General features: G+C 47.6%; 1 protein-coding gene across 14 annotated transcripts in view; it reads right to left on the bottom strand.

The window, feature by feature from the left end:
• The window catches only part of ZFAT (zinc finger and AT-hook domain containing), a 481,085-nt gene that overhangs the window by 205,954 nt on the left and 249,303 nt on the right, over positions 1 to 25,828 (bottom strand). For all 14 annotated transcript variants that reach the window (XR_003793519.1, XM_029222687.1, XM_029222683.1 and 11 more), the window contains 2 exons: positions 22,262 to 22,388; positions 19,344 to 19,474 (listed from right to left, as the gene is read on the bottom strand). Coding sequence is in view for 13 of the 14 variants with exons in the window: in XM_029222687.1 (XP_029078520.1) it covers positions 19,344 to 19,474; positions 22,262 to 22,388 (258 nt within the window). In the remaining variant the exon portion in view is untranslated. The remainder of the gene's footprint in view (positions 1 to 19,343; positions 19,475 to 22,261; positions 22,389 to 25,828) is intronic.

Here is a 25,828-nt window from a genome sequence, read left to right as displayed (position 1 = left end):
TTTCTTCTCAAGTGCGCACAGAACATTCTCCAGGACAGATCACATCCTGGGTCACAAATCAAGCCTTGGTAAATTTAGGAAAACTGAAATCATATCAAGCATCTTTTCTGACCACTACACCATGAGATTAGAAATCAATTACAGAGAAAAAAATGTAAAAAACACAAACCCGTGGAGGTTAAACAATCCATTACTCAATAACCAACAGATCACGGAAGAAATCAAAGAGGAAATCAAAAAATACCTAGAGACAAGTGACAATGAAAACACGACAATCCAAAACCTATGGGATGCAGCAAAAGCAGGTCTAAGAGGGAAGCTTATAGAATACAAGCCTACCTCAAGAAACAAGAAAAGTCTCAAATAAACAATCTAACCTTACACCTAAAGGAACTAGAGAAAGAAGAACAAACAAAACCCAAAGTTAGTAGAAGGAAAGAAATCATAAAGATCAGAGCAGAAATAAATGAAATAGAAACAAAGAAAACAATAGCAAACATCAATAAAACTAAAAGCTGGTTTTCTGAGAAGATAAACAAAATTGATAAATCTTTAGCGAGACTCATCAAGAAAAAGAGGGAGAGGATTCAAATCAATAAAATTAGAAATGAAAAAAGGAAAAGTTACAACAGACACCGCAGAAATACAAAGCATCCAAAGGGACTACTACAAGCAACTTTATGCCAATAAAATGGACAACCTGGAAGAAATGGACAAATTCTTAGAAAGGTATAACCTTCCAAGACTGAACCAGGAAGAACCAGGAAGAAATAGAAAATATGACCAGAACAATCACAAGTAACGAAATTGAAACTGTGATCAAAAATCATCCAACAAATGAAGCCAGGACCAGGTGGCTTCACAGGTAAATTCTTTTTTTTTTTTTGAATAGGAAGAACTTTATTTAATGTGTTACATTTTATTTGGTTCTCATAGCACAGAGAATAGTTTTTAAACGAATATATTTGGAAACTTTTTAGTTCTTGAGTTTTAAGAGACAGTACTGTCATATTTTGGGGCTGCTGTCAACAAAAAGCTCATTAAGATAGTTAAAATATTACATAACCCAAGAAGGTAAAATCAGTGTCTCAGGGTCCCCCTCCAAAATAGTACAAATAATAATTTTTCTGAAAAAGAATGACATGCCAGACGCCTAAAGTTTCTTAAACCTATGAGTCACTGATGTGTGGAGTTTTGATCTACTATCTCTGGATTCAAGGCAGCCTAAACACATCACAGTATCTTGTTAACAAAAGTCACGATACAGTATGTCTTAAAGGTTTTACTTCACACCTACAGAAAACCACTGAGAGCACTGCATTTACCTTTCCTAGTGGAATTTCAGTAGCAATATTTATCCTCTTAAAACATTTTTCAGAGTAAAAGTTTTACTATGGAATGCAAATCAAGCACTGAATTCCAAAACTTAGAATCACTGTAAATGCAGCCTTTGAGTTCAGTTCAATTAAATTGTTCATTTATCAAAGCCCCAACTACGCAGTAACTTGTTGGTAATTGTTCCCATGCAATTTTTTAAAAAAAAATCTTTATTGGAGTATAATTGCTTTACAGTGGTGTGTTAGTTTCTGCTGTATAACAAAGTGAATCAGCTATACATATACATATATCCCCATATCTCCTCCCTCTTGCGTTTCCCTCCCACCCTCCCTATCCCACCCCTCTAGGTGGTAACAAAGCACTGAGCTGATCTCCCTGTGCTATGTGGCTGCTTCCCACTAGCTATCTATTTTACATTTGGTAGCGTATATATGTCCATGCCACTCCCTTACTTCGTCCCAGCTTACCCTTCCCCCTCCCCGTGTCCTCAAGTCCATTGTCTTAGTCTGTGTCTTTATTCCTTCACAGGTGAATTCTATCGAACATTTAGAGAGGAGCTAACACCCAACCTTCTCAAACTCTTCCAAAAAACTGCAGAGGAAGGAACACTCCCAAACACATTCTATGAGGCCACCATCACCCTGATACCAAAACCAGACAAAGATACTACAAAAAAAGAAAATTACAAACCAATATCACTGATGAATATAGATACAAAAATCCCCAACAAAATACTAGCAAACACAATCCACCAACACATTAAAAGGATCATAAACTTGGTGAAGACTTCTCTGGGGAAATACTTTCTTTAAACAATTATTTCAGTAATTATTTTTACTTGTTGAGTCTCTTCAGTGGAAGTTCCTTTGAATTCAATTTATAAATTCCTTTATAAAAAATACTACCGGGGCTTCCCTGGTGGTGCAGTGGATGAGAGTCTGCCTGCCGATGCAGAGGACGCGGGTTCGTGCCCCGGTCCGGGAAGACCCCACATGCCGCGGAGCTGCTGGGCCCATGAGCCATGGCCGCTGGGCCTGCACGTCCGGAGCCTGTGCTCCGTGACGGGAGAGGCCGCGGCAGTGAGAGGCCTGCGTACCGCAAAAAAAAAAAAAAAAAAAATACTATCATAGTAGGAAAATTTAATGAGAGTAAAATAAAAGTAGAGTCGACTAACAGTTCTTGCCTCAACAGATATAAGAGAGAAAAAAAAAGGATCATACACCATGATCAACTGGGGTTTATCTCACGGATGCAAGGATTCTTCAGTATATGCAAATCAATCAATGTGATACACCATATTAACTAATTGAAGAATAAAAACCATATGATCATCTCAACAGATGCAGAAAAAGCTTTTGATAAAATTCAACACCCATTTATGATAAAAAACTCTCCCAGAAGTGGGCATACAGGGAACCTACCTCAACATAATAAAGGCCATATATGACAAACCCACAGCAAACATCTCTCTCAATGGTGAAAAACTGAAAGCATTTCCTCTGAGATCAGGAATAAGACAAGGATGTCCACTCTGGCCACTATTATTCAACATAGTTTTGGAAGTCCTAGCCATGGCAATCAGAGAAGAAAAAGAAATAAAAGGAATACAAATTGGAAAAGAAGTAAAACTGTCACTGTTTGCAGATGACATGACACTATACATAGAAAATCCTAAAGAGGTCACCAGGAAACTACTAGAGCTAATCAATGAATTTGGTAAAGTTGCAGGATACAAAATTAATGCACAGAAATCTCTGGCGTTCCTACACACTAACAGCGAAAGATCAGAAAGAGAAATTAAGGAAACAATCCCATTCAGCACTGCAACAAAAAGAATAAAATACCTAGGAATAAACCTACCTAAAGAGGTAAAAGAACTGTATGCAGGAAACGATAAGACACTGATGAAAGAAATCAAAGATGACACAAACAGATGGAGAGATATACCATGCTCTTGGATTGGAAGAATCAACATTGTGAAAATGACTATACTACCCAAAGCAATCTACAGATTCAATGCAGTCCCTATCAAATTACAAATTATCCCTAACAAATTACAAATTATCAATCCCTATCAAATGGCATTTTTTACAGAACTAGAACAAAAAGTCTTAAAATTTGTATGGAGACACAAAAGACCCTGACTAGCCAAAGCAATCTTGAGGGAAAAAAACGGAGCTGGAGGAATCAGACTCCCTGACTTCAGACTATACTACAAAGCTACGGTAATCAAGACAGTATGGTACTGGCACAAAAACAGAAATATAGATCAATGGAACAGGATAAAAAGCCCAGAGATAAGCCCACGCACCTATGGTCAACTAATCTATGACAAAGGAGGCAAGGATATACAATGGAGAAAAGACAGTCTCTTCAATAAGCAGTGCTGGGAAAACTGGACAGCTACATGTAAAAGAATGATATTAGAATACTCCCTAACACCATACACAAAAATAAACTCAAAATCGATTAAAGACCTAAATGTAAGACCGGACACTATAACACTCTTAGAGGAAAACATAGGAAGAACGCTCCTTGACATAAATCACAGCAAGATCTTTTTGGACCCACCTCCTAGAGTAATGGAAATAAAAACAAAAATAAACAAATGGGGCCTAATGAAACTTAAAAGCTTTCGCACAGCAAAGGAAACTATAAACAAGACAAAAAGACAACCCTCAGAATGGGAGAAAATATTTGCAAATGAATCAACAAAGGATTAATCTCCAAAAATACATAAACAGCTCATGCAACTCAATATTAAAAAAACAAACAACCCAATCCAAAAATGGGCAGAAGACCTAAATAGATATTTCTCCAAAGAAGACATACAGATGGCCAAGAGGCACATGAAAAGATGCTCAGCATCACTAATTATGAGAGAAACGGAAATGAAAACTACAATGAGGTATCACCTCACACCAGTTAGAATGGGCATCATCAGAAAATCTACAAACAACGAATGCTGGAGAGGGTGTGGAGAAAAGGGAACCCTCCTGCACTGTTGGTGGGAATGTAAATTGATACAGTCACTATGGACAACAGTATGGAGGTTCCTTAAAAAACTAAAAATAGAATTATCATATGATCCAGCAATCCCACTACCGGACATCTATCCAGAGAAAACCATAATTCAAAAAGACACATGCACCCCAATGTTCATTGCAGCACTATTTTCAATAGCCAGGTCATGGAAGCAACCTAAATGCCTATCAACAGACGAATGGATAAAGAAGGTGTGGTACATATATACAATGGAATATTACTCAGCCATAAAAAGGAACGAAATTGGGTCATTTGTAGAGACGTGGATGGACCTAGAGACTGTCATACAGAGTGAAGTAAGTCAGAAAGGGAAAAACAAGTATCTATATTAACGCATATATGTGAAATCTAGAAAAATGGTACAGATGAACTGGTTCGCAGGGCAGAAATTGAGACACAGATGTAGACAACAAACGCATGGACACCAAGGGGGGAAAGCAGTAGGGGGGTGGGGGTGTGATGAACTGGGAGGTTGGGATTGACATGTATACACTGATGTGTATAAAATGGATGACTAATAAGAACCTGCTGTATAAAAAAATTAAATTAAATTAAATTAAAAAAAAAAAAAGAACACTGCAGTCAGTCCCTTCATGTGAAATACTCCGCTATGTGTGTTGAAGCTCTGGGGAAGGAACCTTACTTTTTACAGCAGTTAGGGTTTCACTCACTGCTCTAATTGCAACGAAACAAGAGGTTCCTCTAGCATTCTCAAACGGGGACTGCAGACCCATTTCACAAGGTTAATAAGCAAGCACATTTACTGTCACGACCCTAGGTCAGGTGTGGCATTGCATATGTCGGAAACAAAGGGAAATGGTAAATACTATCTTAAACGAATGTGGTTTATAAAAAAGCATCATAAATTCCCAACTCTAAAACAGTACACAGATATGGTACCCGAAAAAAAGGGTAAATATTATGTGCGAGAAACTTTTGGAAATACCAAAAGATATTCATAGGCAGGAAGAAACCATTCCATACATCAATGAAGATTTAAAGCGTTTTAAAAAAAAAAGAAAGAATGCACAGGAAGTGAGGAGGGCTGTGATGCATGCCTGCGTCAGGCAAGGCACCTTTCGTGAGGAGACATCATAATGCCTCCCCTCCACCCTATTTCTCTCTTGATTGTAAGGAGACAGCAGACATTTTCTTTCCTGAGACCCCATAAACAGTCCAAAGCCCGAGTTGTAAAGACAAGTCACTAAAAACAGTCCCTGCCAGTCCCCACGTGTGTGCCCTGGCTCTCAGAGACGCTGCAGGGTCCAGCTGGCCGACGCTCGGCCACCCCATGCTGAGGCCCCAGAGCCCCCGGGAGCCCCCTGCACAGGGCGGCCTTGTCCATGGGGTCCTGGCCTGCAGGGGACAGACAGATCCCACTCTCTTTGCTGTGACAGAGGGGCCTGGAAACGGGAAGAGAGGTGCCTCCTACTGGCCCCAAGCCCACCATGGGACGAGGATGGAAAGGCTTGCCCATTGGCCAAACCAACTCGGTAGGCAGCTGAGTTTAGCAGCGAAAAGAGGGTGTGCACAGCCAGGACACCCTGTGTTTCCCAGGAGTCCAAGCACAGGTGAGTGTGATCTCGATAACCACGTGACTGAGGAAAGAACAATCCCTCCTTCTCTTGTAAGTGGTGGTACAATGGGAAGTGCAGCGTGGTCTGTCTCAGCACATGTGAGAATAAGAGATGGTGGGGTGCCCGGGGCCTGGCGCAAGGTGAGTGGTAAGCAGTGTGTGGTGCTCACAACTGCTAGCGGTGTCATCCCCTCCAGGGGCGGTGTCCCCACCAGTCCCACCTCCCCACTGCCCCTCAGCGTGCACGATTAGCACACCCACTCCCAGACGATGTCCACACAGCACGTGGTTTAAAGTAGGCACTCCACACATGCCTGACTTGAATTCTTCTGATGTCTGCCCCAGGAGATCTTTTCAAACCGAGCTCAAACAGAGCATATTCACAGCGACAGGGAAGGAGGCAGGAGGTAGCTTCTGACCGCCTCTGAATATCTTGATATTTAGACAGGTCTATCGTGCATAATGCTGCACACTGGTGACCTTTCAGCACACTACGTTGAATTCCACTTAGTACCACGCACTGCGTGGGCTCTGCACCCCTGTCAAGCACCCGGCCCAGGGGGCCATGCTTCTCCAAAAGCCTCACCTCTGCCCGGTAGCCCGTGCACAGATGGGCCACTCCCGGGGTGAGGCAGGGCTTCACTGAACTCCCCTGCACGGCAGTTGGCGACCATCTCTCTCTGCACGCGCTCAGGACAAAAGGCCTCCACCCTCTTGATGCTCACCAGACCCCGCCCCCCCCCAACCTGACGGGCAGGTGCTCCATGGAGACATGCGGCAGTGGACCCCCTCCCTCTGCCACCCGCTCTGTGCTGGGGAGGTACGGGCTTCTCTCCTCAGCTGGTGCAGACTCTTCTCCCCCCGATTTAACAAACTGTTTCCTCTAGCAGTTCCTCTCCCTGTCCTTTTACACAGGTGACGGGCAGCCTCCACAAGACCCCATGGGCAAGGACATGGAGCTGGCAGGACGCACCCTGTTCCTCCCTGGACCTCCAAGCCGCTGCCCTCACCCAAGGGAGAAAGGCAGGCTAAATTCCCAGTAATGGAGCACATCCACATTCTGTTTAAAGAATGTTTATCATAACAAAACATACACCACTTCAATCGCCCCTCAAACCCACCCAGGTAAGTTCCTCAGTGGCAAAGTAGGTCTAAGAACAGAACAAGGGGCTGCGATGGTCTTACTCTGAGGCCAACGCAGTGTTGACACCCGCCCTGTGCGCTGATGTGAGCAGCCTAAGACCCCGCCCTGAGGCTCTGTATGGATGCCGCCTCCTGCTCATCAAAGCCACTCGCCCGTTTCCCTCCTACTTGTACTTCTCTCTCCGAGTAGGGAGACCTGCCCACCTCAACCCTCTCCGGCCCTTCTCCCTTTGCTTGCTCTCACGTCTGGTGCCCCTTCTGGCTCAGAGCTCCTCACCCAACTGCCCGTTACTGTGGCCAAGCGGTTGCACGATGCCACTCAGCTCCAGCTCTTCCAAGTCAGCCTCCTCGAGGGCCTTCTCCAGGGAATGACCCAGAATGTCACGACAACTGCACGTGGTAAGGGGTCAAACTGTCTCCAGCCACAAACACGGCAGTTTACATAATGCAACCACCTGCCTGGACCAAGCAACAGACTCTCCTATGAGGGAGGCAGTGTTTCATCCACCCTGGGACTCCTACTGCTGAGCACAGGGCCTGGACGGCTGCATCAGTACCTGCTTGCTGAGCAGAAGCTTCCAGAAGCAAAACAGTTATGGCTGAATTCTATGAGCAACTCGATGAGCTCAGACAGGCGTTAAGGAGCTATGTCACTCCTATGACAGGAGCTAAGATTAGACCTAAGCAGCGGCAGGCTCCCTGCCAACTGCTTCATTTGCATAATTATGCATAACCCGTACATTAGCCCCATGGGGTAGGTTCTATTATTTTCCCACTTTACAGATGAGAAAACAGAAGTTCAAAGAGGAGAAGTGCTTTGTCCCTAGTCATACACTATGAAGTGACAGATGCGGGGTCACACCCAGGCCGTCTGGCCCCGAGCTGTGTCCTCCTCCACGCACTGTGACCTGGCCCGGGGCGACCCCTGAAATGGGCTTCTCGGGAGACCCCCGTGCACTGTTCATCCAGGGAGGGCCCCTGTCTCAGAGGCCTGAGGCTCCCCAGGCGGGGCACCCACAGCAGCTGGAAACCACCAGGCTGCTCAGCTGGGTCCCAACGAGGGCAGCCCCAGCCCACCCGGCTCGGCTTCCCGAGTCTGATGCCCCAGCGATGCTTCTGAATGCTCGTGAGGCCTTTATAATGTGCCAGGCCCTGAGCTAAGTGCTACAGACCTCCTCCAACTTGCTGGGGAGAAAAGGTGGGTGGGTAAACCAGCTAACTAAGATACGGCTGGTGGTAGAGTCTCTGAGAACTGACTCCTGCCCACCACCCCCCATTCTCCCCACGACCTAGACAGACGGGAGGAGAGCTTCGGCTCCCTGCCCAGGGCCAGCCCCTCTGTAAAACATCCTCTTTCTACTTCCTGACTGGGGAGGCAGGGCCACAACCGGACCGGGTGGTCCGGCCTAGCGTCTCAGATCCAGGCCACTGTCCATGACAGGCCCACAGTGGGACTCCCTCTCTGAGCCTCTGCTTTTCCATGGAAGGGGCAGAGCAGTCTTCTTGCGCTGGACGGCCACGCCTCCACCCACTTCTCTGGTTACTCAGGGGGGTGGACTTGGGGCTCCTGGAGAAGCAGGAAGCCCCCTGAGGCCTCCGGGCTGCAGGTGCACCAGAGCGGCTAGGGCGGGTGACGCAGGCACGTAGCTGTTAACAACGGGGCGCTTCTCTGTCCACGCGGTCCGTGACCATGTTCGCTTTCTATCACCACCTATAAAACTACCATAAAGGCAGTGGCTCAAAACACAAATCCTCCAGCTTCTAATCGCACTGATGCCTGCCCCCAGGTGAGGCAGTGCCCTGCCTTCAAGGGCTCAGGGCACTGGATTAGGCCCCCCGGCCCATCCCCCGGCTCAACTCCACTGTAACATCTCCCAACACAGGGCGGTTCTGGAGGACGGGCCCGACAGGACCTGAGAGGGCCGAGCCCTGGACCAGGAGTCCGCCCCGCTGAGGGGAGGAAGGAGCGCCTGGGCCACGGGGCGCAGCCGGCGCGGAGGCCTGGAGGTGGGCACAGAGCAGCCCGGTGGGCCGGTGCAGCCAGAGCGAGGAGATGCCGCGGGAGGCCGGCTGCTGCGGGACTGGGAGGCCAGGGAGAGGTCCTGTCCCAGTTTACCGGAGACTTTCAAGTTACCGGAGGGTTTTCAGGGAGGGATGCCGGGATCTGATTTACATTTTGAAAAGATCGCTCTGTCTGAAAACTGCATCTTAGAGCAGCAGGAGCGATGGTAGGAGCCAGGTGAAGAGCGAGGCCTGTGACCAGGGACGGCGTTGCGATGCAGAGTTTGATTCAGCAAGTCTGAGGGGGAGCCAGACGTTCTGCATTTCTAACCAGCCCCCTGTGCTGATGCTGCCCACCCGGGGACTGCGTTTTCCGTAGTCAGGGCTTGCTGGAGGTGGCAGCCTGGGGCCAGAGGGGTGATTTAAGGTGCATGGTGAAGGGAGCGCCCACAGCAGGGAGAAAACTTGCTGATGGATCAGATGTGGGGCTGAGAGAGGCCGAGGAGGGAAGACAGACCCCCGGCAGCTGGAGTGGAGCGCGTGTATTTACTAGATGGGGAAACTGGATGGAGGGGGGGCGGGGAAGAGGTGTGGAGTCCACACCGCAGGACACTAAGAGTCCTGCTTAGGGGAACGCCTCTGGCTAGCATGGAGGCTACTGCCCCAGGGGGAGAGAAGCGCAAGGGCCAGCCTGCGGCAGCACTGCCCTGGGCCGAACCCAAGGAAGGCTGGACCAGAGCCCTTCGGATGGTGACTACAGTTCTGGCTTCTCTGACCAGGGCCATCACAGCCCTGCCTTTGCCCCCAATCTCAAGCAGACTGAGCGATGTCAGCCAGCAAGGGGAAGCTGCAGAGAGGGGAGGAAGCAAATAAAACCCACCTGCCCTGGCCAAGGACGTGGACCAGGAAATGGGCTCCCGAGCAAACAGTAACAAGCACAGCAGTATTAAAACTCAAGTAAAGTGGGATTCTGCAAATTGCACCAACCGAGCTGCAGCTTCTTGGGGCGTAATGGGAAAATTGGGTCATAGAAAAAGGGAAAGAGAAGCAAAGTTCAATAACTGAGATCTTCAGGTCAACTAAAGATGTTCTATATGAAAAAGAGTGTCAGAATGGGATAGGGAAAAAGCCTTTATTCTCTATTTTTTCAGACAATTTCCCATATGGCCACAGATATATCATGGAATGTACTTTCACTTTTAAAATTTCACAAAGAAATGGAATTTTCAGTCACTGCTATGGAGTAAAGGGGCTCAACAAGTCATAAAATAGCTATGAAAGGCAGTAGTTTTGAGTATCAGCCATCAGAAATCATATCAGGAACAGAACTCTCTGAAGGAAGTTTTATTTAAGACAGAAAAAGAAAAGATTCAAATGGCTAAGGGAGAATTAAAGAAGGCTCACGAAGGACAAGAGCTGGCGTTAAGTGACAGGGGAGAGGAACCCATCGCCAAGACCCTGCGGGAACTGTCTGGACCTATATGCTGAAGGTCACCACTCAGCAACTGCAGGACAAACGCTCTGTAAGGAATGTGAAGTATGCAAATATTTGAAGAGGCTACCTGTGTGTGTAATTAGAAGTTTGATATAATTAAGGCTGGCAGGGCCCCAGGATCAAATAAATTGCACCGCGAAGTTCTTTAGGCAGGAGTCAAACCTCACTAATCAAAATACGCAGTTGAAAACGGGTTCTCACAGGAAGGGGTAGGATAAGAGGGAAAAACAGAGAAAGGAGTCAGTGAGACTTCCATATTTATATAGCAATCAAAAGGACTGGGAATTAAAAGATAAAAGATGTCTGTCTGGATTGCAGGCATCTCTACCACTAAGAGAGAATCCAGAATTAGATCATCTGAGGGTCAGGAAGCACGGGGGACGCCTATACCCTCAGCCCTGCAATATGCATCGGATTTGATCACCTACAAAAGACATGTGGCTCCCCTGCATGGGCCTTCCAAAGGCATGAATCCATCATGACTGTAATTACACCACGGAGCCAGTGAGGGTGAAGTGGGCGTGCCATTCCCATCACATGCTGAGGACGGATAGAAAACACTAGCAGTTACGTCCAGAGAACAGAAGCTGCAGTTACTATCAGTTCTTTTAACATTATATATGTATCCTTAATCTTCCGGGAAAGAATCCTTAGATGAACCACAACGATGGCAGAGCCACCATCATGGGAAAGTGGAATAAATAAACGAGACAATGAAGATGCTGGGGTTTCGTTATGAGGAAAAGAATAAAAATCAGCGATTATAACGTCACAACTATGTGTCACTGCCACACTCACAGGCAAGTGATCTGAGGACAAATGAGGTTCTGAGCGAGAGAGGTGAGCAGAGGGAAAAGAATGGGTGGCTCTCCTGTAACCTCCATGCCTTCGGTAGAGTCAGCGAGAGGTCTGTTTAACAGTAGGAGTCCAACAGAGCCTCTGCAGGAACAAGAAAAAGACATCCCGTTAACTCACCGATTACTGGAGCTTAAAGGGATAACAGAACAGGGAGGCTTCACCCGATCCTGTCTGTGGGCAGGACAAGGGGGGAGATCTCAACTCAGTCCCACTTTACAGCAATGCGGGCGGCCAATATCTCCTATGATCTTCAAAGGACTACAAGAGTATCCCGCTTGGACGTGATTCTTGTCAGGTCTTTTGCTGTGTAGTTAAATGATCAAATTCATGGAATGGAGTGATTGTTTTTAAATAGTAATGAAAATAGATTTTGCACCCTCCCACGAAACACGTTCCAGATCCCCCTCCCCATTCTTTTGCCATAAATCTTATGAGATGTTCAACATCCACCCCCAGAGGGGCAGGAGGCCCATCCCGGGCTCCCCTTCTGGGTGGATCACAAGAGCGAGGCTCCCCACAAGCCAGAGGCTGCACGTGAGAGGTCCCCTCTGCAGAGCGGCTTCTCCCAACCAGATGCCCCTGTACAGACGGACAGTGTGAAATAGTTTCCAGGGACCACATTACTCAGGGCCTTCAATGAAAAACAGGACAGGCTGGACCCGAGTTTCCTTGCAAACAGGCAACTGAGGTACGTGGTCAGCCAGAGGAGTGGATTGCATTTCCTCGCAAAAATAATGAACTGCAAATAACAAACAGCAATTCCAGTGTTGGCTGCCAACCGACATACGTCTTCCAGTGAGACCTGCTACCGAAAGTGCCTCTCAGACTGGCACTGTGTGCTCAGCCTGTCAGGGAGGTTGGCGAGTTCTCTCCTCCAGGCTGGCGTGTCCTGACCTCACCCTCCAGTGCCAGCCAACACAGGGGACCTGCCCGAAGGTGACAAAGGGTGTGGGGAAGCAGCCAGGAGAGGTGGGTTGCTTTTGACAAAGCCAAAACTTCTGCTTTGGGGTTTGTTTTTTGTTTATTTTTTTAACCAGAAGTTAAAGCAAATGGGAAGAAAGGTTGGGATGTTGAACAAGTCGATGGCAGCGTAATTCTGGGCCTGCCAGGCTGAGGGTCTGCGCTGGGGGAGTGGGCGGGGTGCCTGCAGCTCTGGGCGGCCTTAAATGCTCCTTCCTGGTGTTCCGCGCCACTGGCGCACTGGCTGGCAGCTTGGAAGCACCCGGCACCTCAGGGGAAAACAAAAGCAGGAGAGTGGCAATCCCAGGAGACGCCGCAGAGAAGCAGGACTGGGAACAGAGACACAGGCCTGCCGACGGAGAGTCGCACTGATCACAGTCGCTACTGAACACCTTACTCCACGGGAGGAGAACCACTAAGAATGATCTGGTTGCTCTTGAACTGGGGATGAAAGTGGAGCATTGGTGCTCAGTGGAGGAGCCCTGGGGGTTGCCTCTCCTCAGCCGTGACTCTTTCAAGGACCTGCAAGGTGGCGCTCATTCCTGAACTGTGAACAGAAATGTCAACTGCAATCAGAAATAAGGATATACCAAGGTGTACGTGCTCCCCAGAAACTACCGCATCGCCTCGAAATCTGTGACTCAAAATCGTCTCTATGACAACTGAGTATCTCAGTAAACAACAACCTGGATTACCAATAACCCTCCATTGACAAAGAGTACATACTCTGACATGTACTACATGAATATGTGTGATGGCTAATTTTAATGGGCCAAGGGGTGCCCACATATTTGGTCAAACATTACTCTGGGTGTTTCTGTGAGGGTGTTTCTGGATGAGATTAACATTTAAATGAACAGACTGAGTAAAGGAGACTGTCCTTCCTGATGTGTGTGGGCCTTATCCGATCAGTCGAAGGCCAGAATAGAGCAAAAGGGCTGACTCTCCCTTGAATAAGAGGGAACTCCTCCTGCCCGATTGCTTTTGAGCTGGGCGTTGGTTTTTTTCTTTTTTCCCTGCTGTTCGATTCTAAGGGAAACATCAGCTCTTCTTGCATCTCAAGCCTGCTGGCTTTCAGACTGCGATTCACACCATCAGTTCTCCTAGTTCTCGGGCTTCAGACTCAAAGTAGAACCTGCACCATCGGCTCTTGGGTCTCTAACTTGCTGACTGCAGATCTCGGGACTTGTTGGCTGTCAACCTCCAGAATCAGTGAGCCGGGTCCTTATTTTCTACACACACACACACACACACACACACACACACACACACACACACGCACACCACTGGTTCTGTTTCTCTGCACGACACTAACAGTGTGTTTTCTCACGGGGTCTCAGCAGGGTGGGAAGCGTAACTGAGCCACAGAGAAGCAGGCTTGACACGCCGTGAGCTCCTGAACAGCCTCCTCTGGACTAAACCTACAACAGGTGGGCCCTTCTACGCAGGGGACACCCTAGCCTGTTCACACATGGCACATGGACTGAAAGGCTATCGTGGTTTTTAAAAGCAACGCAGATGAATGAATGACCCGAACCACTTCACTTGCTTCACTTGCTCAGGGATCTTCTCCCAGATAGGCCGCTCCGCACCCCCAGGGGGTGACACCCCACAGTGCACCCAGCTCCGCCATCTACCGTACAGGGGTACCCTCAGCAATAATAAATAGCACTCAAGTTTAACTCAAAAAGACCCTGGATCATCATAACGGTAATCTGTTGAATCAGCCTGACCTTCTTAAAAGGGAGATGCTGTGTGATTATAAGGTCTTATTATTCACAGACAAACACCCTGAGTGCAGCTGCTGGCCTGCTGGGTCCAGACCCCAGACACCATGGCCAGCGTCAGCCGTGGTCTCGGAGAGCTACAAGCTGTTCTGCTGAACGCCAACTGACAGGACTGCTCAGTGCAGACTCACTGCTTGGAAGAACCTGGAGACTGTGATTTGTTAAAAATGCCAACAAGGCTTTCAGGAGGGTCGCACAGGTCAGGAAGCCCATAGGGGAAGGACGTCGGGCTTGGAGAAGCAACAGGAAGACGTGGGCTGCTTGGACTCACCCTTTCTCCACTGGCCTTTGAGCCGGAGGGAGAGAGACCAGGCTGAGGCGCTTCCTGGACCAGGACTCCTCCCAGCACTTTGCGCCCCCGAGGTGAGGACGGGGCGTGTCATTTAACCTAAGTGGTGACTCATCGCCCCCTCCCCCGCTTCCAGCGGCATCAACGACCAGCTCCTGCTCCCACCTCTGCTGGAGCCCTGCCCCACCCAACTCCCAGCTACCTTGCAAGACTATTCGGGCGCACATCAGCACATCCACAGGGGCCGCCCGGCCCAGCACCTGCCGCCACCCCAGACCCAGGGTCGGGCTGGGCCACCCCCCAGCGCCCCGGAGTGCTCTTGGCCAACCTCCCGGAAGCATTCATTACTCTCAGTTGGAACTTCCTGCTTAAGGTCTACATTCTCCAGACCTCTGGACCAGTTCTGCTCATTTTTTCCCATCTCACCTCTAACATACTATCTTACTTACTTAGTTATTATATGTCTGGGGCTTAGCTAGCTCCCTAAATTAGCATGTAAGTTCCTCAACCGTACCGTTCATCTGCTCTGTTCACTGCGATATCCCAAGCACCGAGAGCAGCAACCTGGCGGGTGGGAAGCAGCTCGGGGGCTGTGTGCTGGATGAAAAAAATAAAGCATTTCCCTCACTAGACTATTTTCCTTTTGAGATCGGGGACCGTCTTAACCCTGTAACCCAGAGTGGCAGGCAGAATAATGCCCCCACCCCAAAGAGTGCATGTCCTAACCTCCGGAATCTGAGAACGGTTCCCTTACGTGGACATTAGCCCATGTGATTGAGTCGATGACCTGGAGATGGGAGAAGATCCTGGATTATCCAGGTGGGTCCAAGGTAGGCACAAGCGTCCTTAAAGGAGGGAGGAGTTTGGTCAGACTTGGAGAGGGCTATGTGACGACAGAGGCAGAGGTCAGAGCGATGGATGCGGGATGATCCGGGCCTGCCTTTGCTGGCTTTGGAGATGGAAGAAGGGAACCGCAGTGAAGGAATGCTGGGTGGCCCCTGGGCCGGAAAAAGCAAGACAGGGGTTCTTCCCAGAAGGAAGGCAGCTGTCGACGCCTTGATGTCATCCCAGTGAAGCCCATTTCAGACTTCTGACCTCCAGAACTGGAAGATCATCAATCTGTGTTGTTTTAAGCCACTGAGTTTGTGGTGATTTGTTGCAGCCGCGATAGGAAACGGACGCCCCAGGGACTGAACACACTGCGGCTGCGCAGTGAATGTCTGCTAAACGGACGTCGGGAATTTCCAGTAAAATGTCACTTTCAGTCTCTAAAATAAATTTCAACCCACAAGGACAGCAGAGTGATTTAAGCCATGAGCCAACGGTGATGGTGGTTGCTATTTTCACTGGTCTTTCTTTTCCTTTTGATAACTAATTTTGACTCAGAGATGCTTGTGATAATATTTCCCCTCTGCTGGTACGTCTTACATTCAACCTACTTAGGCAGCTTTATTCATCAAATATAAGTCTCCTCCTCATAAAACCCTAAAGCAAAAATTTTTTTAAAGAAAAAGAAAAAAAGAAACCAATTTATTTAGTGAAAACTGGTCTTAACAAACACGCAAGTAGCTGCATTCAAAGTTGTCATGTGACTTCTCAGGCCAGGCTGGTGAGGCACATTCAAGGTTTCTTCTTTCTGAACATTTCCAAATGCTCCATCCCCATGAATCTATTTTTAATGCGACACTTGGGGAAAGAGAGAAGTGATGGGAAATCATTGAGGACTCATTTCTGTGTCCAACTGAAAACTTAAATGGTCTGAATTATGGGCCAAATCCTTTCCATGTCTCATTAAAAACTAAGAAGAAAACAACCTAAGAAACACCCTCAGCTCTTAGCTTTCCAATCCCCTCAGCCTACCTACCAGGCCTGTTAGTATTTTCATCCCAGAAAATGAGAACCCCTAAAGACTGGAGATTAATAAATAACTTTCAGTTACCACTGATAAACTTTGATATGTGAGATTGTTTTCAATTTACATTAATATAGCATGAAAAAATTATAAACAGAGCATATAACTAATTTTTTATACGGGAAAGAAATCTTGAAAGTTTTAAACATCCAGAATGGATTCACATACAACCCAGAATTTATTTTTGGCCTTTTGGAAGAGATATAGATAGATAGATAGGTACATATAAAATAGGAAACTTTTAAAAGATCTCAAAACATGCTATCCAATAGTAATTTAAAATCATTTTTTCTACAATATATAGTACATACTTTATGACAATGTGTTCTTGCTATTTCTTCTACAGGATATAATTGGAGAATCACAACATAAAGCCCACAGCATACTCCATCCTACTTAATAAACATTTACTGAGCTACTACGATGTGTGAGACCTTGAGCCGGAGAAGGACGAAGTCTCCAACATCAAGGGCTCCCCACAGGGTGAAGGGACAACATTACTGCTTCCCAAAAGGTGCACCAGGGTCCACATTTGAGTGGCTTAAGGACACTCAATAAACAGATATAATTTCTCTACTGAAAAATCCTAAACCACAGTTTAATGAAAACAAAAAAAGGTGAAATGGATTCATTTCTCTAATAAAAACAGCTACATTTAAACCGAAATAAGACAACTGAATCCAGAGGGCATCCCTTCACCTAGGAGAGCCTGACACGATGCAATCCCTTTGCCATTGGAGTGGGCGTCTGACGTCTCCCACCCGTCGGTCCATTCATCCAATCTCCCATCCATCATTTATCAACAGCCTCGGTGCGCCAGGTGCCAACCAGGTGGACAGGAGAATGACTAGGACACACGTCCTCGGGAACATTTCCAAATGCAGTTACTCAAGACTGTGTTAAACAGTGACACTCCTCTCAGCCCTGTGTTTCCCAATAAACCACGAGACTGAAGGGTGCCACTGTTTTCTGCCACTGCAAGCACTTTACACCTGTTTACACTGGCTGCGCCAGAGGCTCACCTGCCTTATCCCTTGTCATGCTGTCACTCTAGCATCTCAGAGCACATCTAAGCTGTACCCTTCACCCGCAACCTCATGTATCACCGCATCGCCTGCGACGCGCAATAAATCACGTCTCTAAGTAACAGTAAATCAATCCACTTCCTAGAAGGAAGATACAAGTCACAATCAGTGGCGCCTCCCTGCAATTCTCTAAAGGATTTGGTGTGTACGAAACATCCAAAGTTCTCCTATACCCTTCCTGAAGTGCCGGGAGTTTCAGAAGAGATTTACAAGACAATCTGAAGATTGCAGTCTAATAAATACAAAGAAAAGCTGCAAGAGTGTCTGGCCTAGAGGTGTAAGAGTCTGTTCCCAAACAGTGCAGAACACCAGACCCCTGCAGCCTGAAACATCAAACTCCTACTGTCCTGTCTGACTTCTGTCCAGGGTCTCGTTGACAGAAAGCATACTAATGGAGGAGGGTTTCCAGACCACGCAGTCCAAACGTTCATCTAGAGGCGCCAAGTCTTGTCTGTGGATCCAGAAATCCAGAGGTGAACCAGCATATGTACTAATTCCCCCGCGAACTGCTCAGCCTGAATTTCATGCTTTGTGCTGTGGCCCGGGCACACCTGGGGGGACGGTCATGGAGACAGCCCTGGGAAGTCCACCGAGTCATCAAAGGCAGGTGGCGGGGGACATGTCACTCAGGGATGCGAGAGCCGAATTAAGAGATTATTAGTTACTTGCCAAGAAAAACTTACCTCTTCCGCTGTTAAGTGCTTCACGCTTCTTGTTTTTTGTTTTCAGGTTCAGAACCAAGTGTACAGCAGAACTTGGATCATTCTAGTAACGCCCACCTCTCCCAGGTCTGTGTGCAGATGTCAGACAGCTGCCCCAGCAGCCCTTCATAAAACAGCCCCCAACACCCCGGCTCCTCGGCCCACGCCCCTCCCCCTTTCTCGTTTTACTTTTTTCCACTGTTCCCGTTCACCATTTGACAGCCTTTCTGTCTTACTTATCTTTTTCCCAGGAGAGCGACCACTTTGATGGCAAACATCGCTTCTCTCCTGGAACCCCAGCAATGAGAACACTGCGGGCACTTAGCTACACGCTTCCTGAGTGAATCACTGAAAGATGGATAACCGTGTAAAACTCTGTGCTCTGCAATTCAACCTTCTCCATGAACGTGAACTTTGATTCTAAACCACACACCCGGGGTCTGCCCTGGTCCTGATGTGCTTTCTGTTGTTTTTGCTTTTTTAAGTATTTGTGTTAAGCCAGCTCAAATCTTGTGTACAGTGAAGCAGGAGAGAGTAGAGAGAGAGCTACAGATACAAAGGATGATCTGATTATCACACACGCCGCATCCTAACAGATGGCAAAGTCTCTCCCGAGGTTAGAAGGAGAGGAAATGAACCAAACAGTATGACAGTTAACTAGAGTAACCTTTATTCAAACACTGGCCATCTCCTTCCTATCAGTTTAGTTCAGTCATCCTGCGCTGATTCCGTCTGGTGATGTTTAACACTTAAGAGGCCAGTCCCTCCTGGCCTCCCTGGCTGTCCCCCCAGTGGCCCTGCTCCACAGACTCCGGCCTTAGGGACCGAGGCTGCTTTTGACCATAGATGCGTCCAAATGCATCCATATCACGCTCGTTTCACTCTGGGATGCCTTTCATTGAAAGGAAATGAATCAAGTTTCCAGAACTTTTTGAAATATACTACACCTTTCCCCTACAACACAGCCTCACATACGGCGCTACCGCAGATACAATCCCATGATAGTAAGAAGAAACCGCATGAGAGTAGACTGATTTCATTCCAAATTCCACCTTAGACAGGTTAAAGCCCTGAAAACCTAAGGGGGCAGGGGAGAGAGAGGGTGTGTGTCAGCGCAAGGAGACAGTATTTAACGGGGAGGGTAAGGTCCTACCTGCTTCACGACAGTCACCGTCCCGGGTGCCATGGCAACCACCGAGGCAACGGCAGTGGCGTCGTGCGTCTCGGTGCCCAGCTCGATGATCTGCTGGAGGATGTTTACAGCCGTGGGGTCAAGTCGGTCACCTTGCCAGGAAGAAGCAAACAGGAGACCGGTAAGGCCGTGGGTGGTGAAGGTCACTGAACGCAAAAGCAGCCCTTAGCAGAGGCCATTCTTGCGCGGCGCCTTCTCCAGGGATGCACGGGTTCTCAGTAAGTGCTCATTTTGACCACAGAAATAATGTGCATGGTACTTCACAGCCGACAATGCAGTCTCTATAAGAACATCTCAAAACTCCAAACAACCTGCGAGGAGACGACATTGTGACACTATTATCCCCACTTTATAGATCAGTCACCTCACTGCAAAAAAATGGAAGAGGATTGTCTTAGGCCCTTGGGTCAGTTATGTCACAAAGCCAGGGCTCAAGCCCAGATGTTCTGAATCCAAACTTGTTGATACAGGACTGCCTCTCAAAACAGAAACTCCTGAGAAGCACCAGCTATGACGTCAAACCACAGAGCTGGTTCTCCTTGAGCACAGGCATGGGAGGTGGTCAGTGAGCATGTGCCAGATACATTACACAGGATATGGCAGAGCACCAAAGGGTGCTCAGTCATCAAACCAGAGGGCTTTAGAATTCTAAATTAATGTAAGCTGAGGATTCCCTTTTAATCATCTCAAAAGACTGTAATCCATATCATCAGGGCAGCCACTGAGTGTACCCTTTCACTCAGCTCTCACCATCTGCTTGGCCATCTGTGACTCTCCAGAACACAGCACTCTGACCTGATCATTACTTCACTAAGAGGGAAATTACTACCTGATCTCCAGGCTAGCATAATATCATGAAGTCTCCACCAACGTCTACATACTCCTGGACGACTTTCTGCAGGCCACGTTCCAATGCGAATCAGTAAGTGATGAGGGAAGGGAATTCAATGTGTTCTACACAGAGGGTAGGACGTGGCATACGACTGAGGCAAGGACATTAGCACCTGTTCACCATGCACCAGCCTAGCATCCCCTACGCACAACTATTCACACCTACACACACACTCTCCTTCAGCAGGGGGGCGGGTTTCAACTCTGCCTTGCAGCCAACCACTCTAAACATCTAAACACTAAACAAAACACTGACCTTAAAAAATGTACTGAAATAAGATTTTAATTCCTCATCCATTTACTCCCTCAATGACCATTTATCAAGCCCGAACTGTCAGCCAGGAACAGGGTTCCCAGTGGGATACAGCAGGGGTCCCCAACTCCCGGGATCTAATGCCTGATGATCTGAGGTGGAGCTGATGTAACAGTAATCGAAATAAAGTGCACAATAAATGTAATGCGCTTGAATCATCCCGAAAGCATCCCCTCCCCCCATCCTTGGAAAAACTGTCTTCCACAGAAATGGTCCCTGGTGCCAGAAAGGCTGGGGACAGCTGGGATACAGACAAAGATCTAACGCTGCCTCCCCCCATCCCTTCCGGGCTCACAGGTGACTGAGACAGACCGTAAGCAAATCATACAGCCCCTGGTCGGTTCCATATCAGGGGGGCGACTAGGGGGCTCTGTGGGAAAGTCAGGCGGGCTCCCGGGAGATGACACACCATCTGAATACTGAAGACGAAGACGTGTTCGCCAGAAAAAGTGCTGTGCGGGGAGGGGAACAGACCAGGCCCCAGAGGTCACAGGAGCGTGTGGGTGAGAAACACAGCTCACGCCGAGAACGGCAGAGTCTGGCCCAGGAGGGCACGGCTCCAAGGTGGCCAGAGATGCAGCGCAGGGAGGCCAGGGCCTAGAGCAGGTGGCCCGAATGCCGAGCTGCAGAGTCTGCCGTGTTTCCTAAGAGCCAGGAGGAGATGCCGAGGGCTGAAGGAGTGAGTGAGCGCTGGTGGGGATGAAGATGGACAGGCTGTCCTGGCAGGGCTTGAGCAATCGCTGAAGTCACTGGACATGAGGAAGGAAACACGCACTGAGACATGGCGTCAGCTCTGGGAACCGCACCAAGAGCCGGCACCTTCACGCCCCATCTGCAGAGCCTGCTTCTCTCACAGGCTGCAGAGCTGTCTCCCGAATCCCCCGGTGAGCACAGCACCGGCAATGAATCTTCCCCAAAGTGACCGGCCCCAAGGGGTTTTCTGCGCACCCTTCTTACAACCTGGGGTTTAGGGATGTAAGAGCTGGATGAAATGGCAATTTCCTGTCTCCCATCACCAGCTGACTTCACTTAATGCTTCCTCTAATCCCACTTGCTTGACCTCTGTCCCCCAAATACCCAGAGGGCTGTGGTACATTATATAAACTCGTACTCCTTTCCTGTTTGGAAAAGAGCATCAAGAAAATGTTTTCTAAGCACAATGCCCCAGTTGCCACTAGGCTGGCACAGTGGTTTGTTTTTTCAAATTGATTGAACATTTGAAACTGATGACATTTGACATAAAAATCCTGACTTGGGGCTTTTCAGAAGAACTGGGAAGTGGGCAGTCCCAACAAGAAGTCAGGAGACCTCGATTCCAAGACCAGCTCCAACACCCAACAAGTGGACGATCCTCAGCCAACCGTTTACAAGGAGGCAATCTTCCACATCTGTGAAGTGAGGACAGTAGGACCTGCTTCTCCCTGCTCTGAGAGGTGATCCTACATGTGAACATCCGGCAACCCTGTTAGGCGGCACCACCTTGGCTGGGGCCCTGTTCTAGAACACTGCAGGAGAGCTCTACCTCCAAGGCTGACAATGGGACCGCGCCAGTGGTCAGAATGCAGTGGAAGGAGACCAACTGGCAGACATAATTCATCCATAAAGTCATTCATTCAGCGTGTCTATCAAAGACCAGTTCTGAGGTGTCAGAGGGAGACAGGGGACACGCTCTCACCACTGTCTGAGGTGTATCTCAGGTCCTGGAGGGCAGCCACCGCTGCCTGTGTGCCCTGGACGTCCTCTTCGGCTTCGGTGATATGCAGGTACTGGGTGGAGGGCTCCTCCGGAGTTTCTGTTGCTGGCTAAATAAAAACACAGCATCATCCATGTGACCTTCTAGAAGATCACCTATTACCCAGAAGTCCCAGGATAATGGATTAAGACAAAACAAATGCCCATAAGCAACGCTTTTGCAGCAGCCCATTAAGCAGGCACCCCTGAGAAATCAGTGCTCCAGTAAAAACCTACTTCCCAAAGACAAAACTTCTCTTTGCAAGTGCTGAGACTTTTTAAAACCAGCGTCGGTGGAAAGCTTCCTGCAACACGTTCTTGCCGTAGGGAACAGAGTATGCTGTTCATAACTAGAGATGACACACGCTCAGAGGTTCTCGTGTGTGCTCTTCTGCTGTCTCCTCTGCTCTTCCCATGGCCACCAACACCGCCCCTTATCTCCCCTGTGCCCGGGCCTCCTGCCGTGAGGAAGGCCGAGAGGAAGGCACAGCAGTGGTGACGGTGGAAGGGAGGAGAGGACGGGTAATCACATAACACTCGGCAAGCTTCGAGCACGGGTCCTGGCACAGAGCGAGATCTCAGCAAATCTTCGCTACTCATGCTGCTCCGATTATAGGAAGGATATGAGAAATACAACTGACCAGAGAAAATACAGCTGTGCAAAATCAGGACTCACGAGAGTACGAGAAGCTAAAGAGACATTCACAGGTATCTTATACCTAAGGAGAGAAGAGGTGGGACGGAATTTTCACAAGAACTAGATATTGATAATCACCTCCTTCTGGAACTACAAGGCAGGAAACATGGATGTCACCAATAAAGAAGAACAAAAAGGGGATTTTACATACAATTTTTAGGAGCCAAAGCGATCACTCTCTATAAGCACTTATCAGTTACTCACACAGGTTCAGAATAGAATGTGATTATTCTTTTACAGCCAAGTGGTCAAGTTCATTTAGGCATTTCGAGCCTGACATTTAGTAGACACCCAATAAATGTCTGATGAATGCATAAATGAACAAACAAGCATATTTCCTTTTAAGTACCATTAAGCAACATAGTGGCCAACACTGATTGGATCCGAGGAATGGCTTAGCCTGTGATGAACAGGATGGGCACGGACTGGCTTCCCCTCTTTGGGGTACTCTTTGTAATAACCATCTGTGGGAAGGACAGTGCTTTACAGGGCATTCCTGGGAGGCTGGCGACAGCCCAGCTGCTGTTAACAGGCAGCTTGTCGTCACACGGGGACCACCCCCTGCCCAGCTTCTTAGCTGCTCTACTGTCTCACTTCTGGAGTCTAGTGCGTGGCTTGGTGTCAAATATTTTTATTGAGTCACAGTTCTGCTGAAGGTGTCAGGATCTGTAAGGAGCGAGACCTCCAGAGGAGAGCGCCATGACTGCACTAACGAAAGCACCAACTGGCCAGGAGAGATGGTGCTCTACATCAGGAACTGGCATTCCGATGTCTATGTGCAACAGAGGGCAAATCCTTGCAAGTATGAACTTGGGACACCAGAGGACTGACTGTTTCCCACAGATGAGGACGTGACGCTGATGCTGGTGACACCACCACCTCCAATAACCATGGTAGCTGCCATTTACTGTAGGCTTACTGGGGACTAGACAGTAACCCCGGCATTTTATAGACAGTGCTTTAACATACTCCTTAAATTTTCTTATAGAAAATGTCAAACATACACAAGGCAGAGAGGTGAACCTCCGTGCACACACCACCCAATCTCAACAATCATCAGCCCGTGGCCAGTCCTGCTTTGCCTCTCTCCCCGTGCACGCCACACAACCGTCCTCTGATTTTGAAGCTAATGTGGATGTCATATCAATTTATCTATAAGTATTTTAGAATGTATCTGTAAAAGGTAAAACTCTTTCAAACCATAACTACAACACCACCGTCACACTCAAAACACTTAACAGGGCTTCCCTGGTGGCGCAGTGGTTGAGAGTCCGCCTGCCGATGCAGGGGACAAGGGTTCATGCCCCGGTCCGGGAAGATCCCACATGCCGCGGAGCGGCTGGGCCCGTGAGCCATGGCCGCTGAGCCTGCGCGTCCGGAGCCTGTGCTCCGCAGCGGGAGAGGCCACAGCAGTGAGAGGACCACATACCACCAAAAAAAAAAAAAAAAAAGCACTTAACAGTAGTTCCTTAATATCTTCACATATTTAATGGTGTTCTAATTTCCCCAATTACCTCATTTTTTCACAACTTGTTCTACAAATCATATTTAAGTAAGTTATTGAAATCCATATATTAGAACTGACTGATAAAAGTCTCATAGGACTTGTATTTATAGGCTCTCCCTCCACTCTTTCTCCCCTGCTTATAGTTGTGTTGGGAAAAGTGGTCGTTTGCCTTCAGAGTTTCCAACAGTCTGGCTTTTGCTGACTGCACCAACATGGAATCATTGAATATGTTCCCTTGTCCACTGTATTTCCTGTAAACTGGAAGTCAGATGCAGAAGCTTAATTAAGTATCAGTTCCCTTTCTGGCAAGAAGGCTCCACGGGTAACACAGTGTGCTTCCATCAGGAGACACTATGTCTGAGTGTCTCTGTTTTTGCCATGTTGGCATGACATCAGTGGAGGGTTGCAAAATGGCAATACTGTAAATCTTCATTTGTTAGCTGGAGTACTTCTATAAAAAACGTCTCTCCACAAACATTCGGTTACCCTGAGATATAGTTTATTTAGATGAGGTAGAAAAACTGTTTGACTCTGAACCTTTATTTACCAAAACAGAGTTTTATTTATCAAAATAGAGTTGATTCCCTAATATCCTACAAAGGTGACTAAGGATTTTTCTCCCAGTATCATTATAAACTCATGGATTTAAACACACTTGATGTGCTTCACGCCAGTCTGTAAACACTAACAACAGCCTTGGAGTAACAATATCAACCCTACCACTGACGGTGGAATAACTGAAAACAGTACTTTTTTTGCAGTTCTTTTTGCCCTTAGGTTATATCCCACTAGGGAGGAACAATCAAATTTCTATCTTAAAGTCTCTTGAAATAGTCTTTCTCTATGTAGTTCTGCCATCGTTTTGATATATAGTTCAGATACTTTATTTCATTCTATTCTCAATTTTTAGGGTTAGCTTTTTAAAGTGTAATTTTGTTTTTATTATTACATAAGAAATGTATTTCTTATATTTATATCAGAGTTCCAGAGTCAAAACTGCACAGTCGGTCTCTGCTAAGACAAGTTTAGCTTCTTTCCTACCCTCTCCATCTTATCTCCCTGCCTTTTCTACCTGTGCTTTCCTCCCTTTTTATAACTTTTATTTTGAAATAATTTTAGATTTACAAAAGAGTTCCAAAAAAAATACAGAGACTTCCCACATACCCTTCATCCCACTTCCCCTAATACTGACATCTGCTGTAACCATGGTACAATGATCGAACCAAGATATCAACATTGGTACAATACCAGATTCCACTGGCTTTTCCACTGGCGTCCTTTTTCTGTTCCAGGATCCAATCCAGGAC

This window comes from Monodon monoceros, unplaced genomic scaffold (genome assembly GCF_005190385.1).
Source record: "Monodon monoceros isolate NGI ecotype Baffin Bay Population unplaced genomic scaffold, NGI_Narwhal_1 Super_Scaffold_14, whole genome shotgun sequence".
Classification (NCBI taxonomy): domain Eukaryota; kingdom Metazoa; phylum Chordata; class Mammalia; order Artiodactyla; family Monodontidae; genus Monodon; species Monodon monoceros.
The sequence above is the reverse complement of the archived record's forward strand: the minus strand, read 5'-3'. Positions and strand labels throughout refer to the sequence as shown.